Source organism: Fusarium vanettenii (genome assembly GCF_000151355.1).
Source record: "Fusarium vanettenii 77-13-4 chromosome 13 genomic scaffold NECHAsca_28_chr13_5_0, whole genome shotgun sequence".
In the NCBI taxonomy this organism is placed as follows: Eukaryota; Fungi; Ascomycota; class Sordariomycetes; order Hypocreales; family Nectriaceae; genus Fusarium; species Fusarium vanettenii.
Window position 1 is genome coordinate 449,885 of NW_003315857.1, and position 6,000 is coordinate 455,884.

General features: G+C 49.1%; 2 protein-coding genes across 2 annotated transcripts; one reads left to right on the forward strand and one right to left on the reverse strand.

Moving 5' to 3' along the window:
* Nucleotides 1–1,912: 1,912 nt before the first annotated feature.
* NECHADRAFT_54673 (uncharacterized protein) lies at nucleotides 1,913–2,908 on the reverse strand (the record flags this gene model as incomplete). Its single annotated transcript, XM_003043603.1, has 1 exon — nucleotides 1,913–2,908. A coding segment is annotated over one exon (996 nt), but the record flags the coding sequence as incomplete, so codon positions are not given.
* Nucleotides 2,909–4,339: 1,431 nt separating this feature from the next.
* Nucleotides 4,340–6,000, forward strand: NECHADRAFT_88270 (uncharacterized protein; the record flags this gene model as incomplete). Its single annotated transcript, XM_003043485.1, has 5 exons — nucleotides 4,340–5,093; nucleotides 5,206–5,227; nucleotides 5,294–5,321; nucleotides 5,611–5,636; nucleotides 5,724–6,000. The coding sequence occupies 5 exons, from the start codon at nucleotides 4,340–4,342 to the stop codon at nucleotides 5,998–6,000; spliced, it is 1,107 nt and encodes a 368-aa protein (XP_003043531.1).

Here is a 6,000-nt window from a genome sequence, read left to right on the forward strand (position 1 = left end):
CATGGGCGAGACGCCGTGGGGGGGGGCTTATCAATCTAATCTTTAATCATGGCCCTGGCCGAGGCAGATTCCTTCCACATGCTTCACAGAGTAGGGATCATCCGACGAACCTAGTCGAGGCTGCATGTTTATCTCCAGTGCAACATGAGACCCTGGCCTGGTCTGACCATCGCTTAAACCCCGCCACCGCTTCCTCCATTCTATTGCCGCGTGGTAGGCCTTCGTCTCTGCCTTGCTCACCTCCTCACTACACTAATCCTTTCCCTTGAGTTGCCTGATCGTCCATGGAGTCAACAGCTTTAGTTTGTACTTCAAGCCGACACAACTCTGTTCGCAGTGCCGAAAAGTGCGTCAAATATGTATGGCAATACCACAGCACAGGCAGCAACTAGGTATCGTCAGCTAATAAAACTTTCCTTGAGTGCTCATACTGACCGATTGACATCATGACAAAGGGCTCAGAAATTCCAGACAGCCAGGCCCACGTTTTCCCGCTGCTGCCAATCCTAGGGGCCTCTGTCAACTGTGGCGAGTTCGTTTCAGGTGTAAAATCTCTAAGCCCACCCTTCAAATCCTCTGACCTTCCATCAACCATAGCCTTGAGTCTTTCTGCATCAGGCAATTCCAAGTCGTCGATCAAGTCCAGCAGAGTTGAGCACACTAAACGCCAGCCAATCATAGACTCCGTAGGACTCATCCCTCTCCACAAGGGTTTCCGAACCTGGTAGCAAACTCGCTCCTTGCCCACATATAGAACCACCCTGTGACGGCCCTGATCGTCGCTTCTGGCGTGTCCACCCTCTCTTCTCGTTAAGAGCGTATCTTCTTCTACTTTGTAGCTGAAGGAGATCCTGGTCTCGGCACCTTTGCGGAGGAATATATCTATCAACTGGCTGCACCGCACAGGATACCTGGCTGAGAGGTTCCAGTTCTTATCAATAAGAGCCACGAGAACCACGAGCCAGATTGTCCATCCTTCGCCCGGCGCATTTGGTGGGAGTCGTGAGTCCAGCATGAATTCCATGATACTCAGGGTTCCTTGGTCTCCTGATTTCAGCCAGCTCAGCATGCAGGTAACAAAAAGCCTGGCTGCTTCCTCATCACTGTCAAGAGGAGATGGGTGGTGGTCCGCCTTCCATGTGACATACTCAAGAAAGCCTTCTCTACCTGCTTCGTAAGTCAAATTCCCCGAACTCTCCCACTGTCGGGCGCCTCGCCAATCGAGGATGCGCCAAACGTCATCCAGTGTCGCCAATAACCTTGCTTCGGGATGACTATTCCCCTGCATCTGGCAAAGCTCTTCGCCAATACGGTCGAGAAGATATGGCGTTATGTCGTCTCTCCAGTCGGCTTTGCAGATGGAGAGAAGTGGGTTTGGGTGGCAGCGGAAGAGATCTTTTACCGCGCGCAACTCGGCCAGATATGATAGACATATCGCCTTGTGAATGTCCGAACTGTCGATCTTTTCTTGGATGAGGTTTCGAATACTCCCTTGTTTGAGAAACTCGCAAACAGATCGGTGAGCAAAAATGATATCCCCTGTGTTTACAAACACAACCTTCTCTGTGTTCTCAACTACAACTTGCTCTGGGTGCTCAGCCACTTCCAGCAGACCTTTCGAATAAGCCATAATCCTGCGTCGCGCCGCCGCAATGCGCTCACCATTGTCAGATTGGTCCAATAGGACATCCTCCTCTTCAGTGACGAACCCAGGAGTGTAAAATTCCGTCACAAAAAAGCAGAACAATGCTGACATGTTTTTGTTGATGTCATTGAACCTCAATGCAACAGCCATCATCAAATAGGCCCGCTGCTTGTGGGTACTTGCCACTGACATGAGCAGCTCCCTGAAAAGGTCGTCCAGCTCAGATGGCGTTGAGTTGACCTTTTCCAGTAGCAGGGGGAGTGTATCGCCATCTGCCCATCCTTCTCGAAGTGATTTTAGGACCAACGCCACCCAGAGGAAGACACCGTCAGCTCGTTCGATAACTGCCCGCTTTAAGGGTGACAAATCTAGCGACTTTTCCTTCTCCTCGGTTGAAGGGAATAGTTCTGCAAGTCGATCTCTAACAAGAGTTTCGATGTCTTCTTTTGTCAATTGATGAAGCCTCAGTTTCAATTTGGGGTCAAGATTGAAGCGTCCAGTCTCAAAGATATTGAGTTCCCGACTGGATACGCATAGCTTGACGTCTTGCGGAGCGAGGTCGACCCATTCAAAAAGAAGCTTGACTAGGTCTCCGTAGTCCTCTCGCGTGGTTTCCTTGTACTCATCAAGACCGTCAATGAAGAAGCAGAAGCTGTGATCGCAGTACAGGTCTCTGTTGTTGATCATTTTGTAGAATGCATCACGAATCTGATCTTTCTGCAGCTTCAGGCTACTGTCAGTCAGCCATGGTGTTGCTGAAGATTTGGACGCTTCCCAAAGCTCTGGAAGGACGTCTGGAATGAGATCAGGGCATTGAGAGAGCGAGTCGTGGAGCAGGCCTCGAAATAAGCCTTCGAGGTTCCTCTGCAGATCGCTTTCGCCGTGTCTCCAGAAGAAATAGTTCGCACGCACGACACGGCTACCGGCCGCCCATTGCTCGAGGCGCTCTTCTGTGCGAGGATCATAGCAAAGGAACCTCATCAGGGTCGACTTGCCGGATCCCGGCTTGCCTGCGATGTGAAAAACACCACGGCCATGGGATAGCCAGTCCACGAACGAGCCCTCCCGTAAGATCCAATCAAAAGTTCCGGCATGTGCTGAGTGGACTTGGTCTATCCGTCGATGCATTGTCTCGAAGGAGAGACTTCGTAAGATACGGTGTTTTCTCACGGAGTCGTAAGTTTTCCCAGACAAGCCCAAGAGCTCACCCAGCTGGGTTTGGATGCCGCCATCCAATGAAGAGACATGAACTCCTTCGCGAAGCGTCTTAAACAGCCTTTCAAGCGATTCAAACTGATCAGCATTCGACTTTTCGGACCGAGCAAGACCTTCAAGCGTCTTTTTTATGTCCGAACTGGGCACATGATTAGATACACATCAGTCGATCTTACGGTATAAAAGGCTTCGCTTACCGCATCAAGGCATTCAAGCACAACACTAGCTTGTCCTGGCAACTGTCGAGCTGGCTTTGTAATTCCTTCTTTTCTGTTTTGTACCAGAGGCTGCTCAACGCAGCCGATACACTTGCGATACGTGACTTGTCTTTGACTGCCGTTTTCTCCAAATATCCCAAGAGCCGGTCTGATAGCTGTTGACACTCTCCCACAAGCTCTTGGAGATTCTTCCCAAGTGGTCCCGACGGTGAAGACGCTCCATTCTTGACCTCGCACGTGAGGTCTTTGAGATGCTGAGTATGGACTTTGAGGCTTGCATCTTGACGGGTGGCGCCGGTGGCAGAACCATAGATCTCAGCGGTGCCTTTGATGAGCTTACAGCTGAAATCGACAAGTTGGACGATGGCGCAGGTGAGACTGAGGCTTGCGAGGGGATCCATGGAGCATCACCGGCGTGTTGTTCGAGCGAAGAGATGAGATGCGCTGGCAGGGCTGTTGGGTTGAAAATAAGGCTTTTAGGCACTAAAGAAGCAGAATGGTGGCATTTCTGTTGGTAGCGAATTCCTGCATCAAAGCCGCCTTAAACCACCTTCTCTTATTGGAGTAAACCTTTTATAAAGGTTACACATTATGTAAAGTATCATTAGGTGCAATTAAGCATCTATATTCGTCTTGTCATTAATTTCTACCGACAAGAAAGGCAATCAGCCATAATAGCAACAGCCAGATTTATCATGCATGACGGGATTACGATCTGATATCCTAAAATAGTATGACCCGGAAAGTGTCTTGTCTTTAAAGAGATAGTCTTTATTTCACGCTTTACACTTCCGCGATGAGAAGAGCGCGTCCGTAAAACTTCCAGCGCGTAGGATCTACGTTGTTTCTAGTTAAGCCTCGACTGGCTAGATGTTCCCGTAGTGCGCGAATTTACGTTACCAAAAGCTCTCATCGTTGTGCCTCTGTAGCCTGATCGCGATGTCGAACACCAGAACTAGTGCAAGCGACGCCGTGAAAATCCCGGCCTCTCGTGTCACTCGAAGGGCCATGTTCTCAAAAAAGAAGGAAACTTGTCATATTATCTCTTCTCTCCGCTGATTTTCACATCATCACTCGATTGTGGTGCCATAAAGAGTATAGTAGGAAGCCGGAAGGATTCAACTTCCTTGTGACTCTTCGCTTATTACAGAAGGTAACATTAGACCGCTGTTGCTCGCTTGACTATTTATGAGGCTTTAAACTGCAAGTTGAGCGAGTCAGTATTCTAAATATTTACACCCTTATTGATCGTTCGTCTGTCATGTTTCTATCCTCGCTATTCTTTGTAACAAGCCTGCTGGGGTCGGCCTCCGCATCTTGGTGTGCAGCTGAAGATCCTTCTGCTGACGTTTTGTCTACAATACGCGCGTTGAGGGATGCCGAAAGGGACAAGTCTTTTACTCTTTCCCGTCGGCAAGATGATCCCATCGACATTCCGGTATATATGCACGCAGTTGTCAATACCACGAATGAAGACACGGTCTTAGACAGCAATATTCTTGAGGCACAGCTTGCTGTGATATCGGACCGCTTTGCCCCCCATGGCATCTCGTTTACGCTGCAAGGTATCGATCGATTGGTGGACGATGATCTATCAAGAGGCTACACCAGTCTAGCCTGGAGCGGCCATCTAGTCTCGTCAAGAAAAGGCGACTACGCGACTCTCAACCTCTGGTACGTCACCAATATGGACCCCTCCATCGGCGGCGGATGTTCCATCCCCAACGCAAACACTCCACCTGGCTCCATCCTCGCACGACTGGATGGCTGCACACTACAAGGCTATTCGGTACCAGGCGGCAGGTTTAATGGAACAACTTACCTTGGAGAAATCTCTGTGCATGAGATCGGCCATTGGCTTGGACTACTACACACCTTTGACGGCGAGTCGTGTACAGGAAATGGAGACTACATCGACGATACACCGGCCGAGAAGTCTTACGAATTCATGGCCTGCCCAATTGGAAAAGACACTTGCCCTGATCAACCTGGGTTAGATCCTATTGACAATTTTAGTAAGCCACCCTTGTGTTTCGGGTTATATAGTTTCTATTGCATGCCTTGCCGCGTTCTAGCTTCCAACCATAACCTCTCGAATAAAGCAATCGTTAACTTGAACTCTTATAGTGGATTACTCTGGAGATGGATGGTAAGTTCCTACCTACTTTTTCCATAGACTTAAGATTTCACTTTGCTAATGCTATCGTATTTACAGCTGGAACAATTTTACTCCAGGACAAAAGGTTAGGATGCACAACAGTTGGTTCACTCTTAGATTGGGCAAGTAAACTCCCGAAAGACGCTGGGTTCCGGAAGGAACATGCTGCATTAGAAATGACTCCAAATGCCAATACTTAGTTCTTTCGATATGCGGGTATCTTCAGCTGGAATTACGAGAATGATCAACTGTCGTAGCGAAAAGTTCGCGTAACAGAGACATGTTAACTGCGCATGGATAAAGAAGCTGTTCGACAGTTAAACTATGTTCAACTTGGCTGTATTGGCACTTTAACTGAACTATGAAGCCCCCAGAGCTTGGAAGTACCCTCATTCATGAGGTTTGTAGACGGGGTTTCATCGTGAACATGGGCATTGGGCTCTCCCCTAGATTTTGTAGGGGGTTTGTAAGTTCTGGGGTTGGGCAGCAATGCGCCAAGAAGAAACCCACCTGGAGTCTTCAGTGCCGTGATCGAGTTGATGGCCACAAGTGAAGAGGTTAAAAACGTTCGTTACGGTAATGAAGAGGCTGTCAGCAGGCCCAGACTTCCGCACCCACCGCCAAGAAGTCTTTACTTGGCTGGCGTACTCACGACGAACCTGATCACACTCGGACTTTGGTCTTGGGCCAAGCGCAAGTCGTCGGGGATGTCTCGTTTCTTTCCCCAGACACTTGGCACTTTACAACTTCTACCTGAGGGCTAG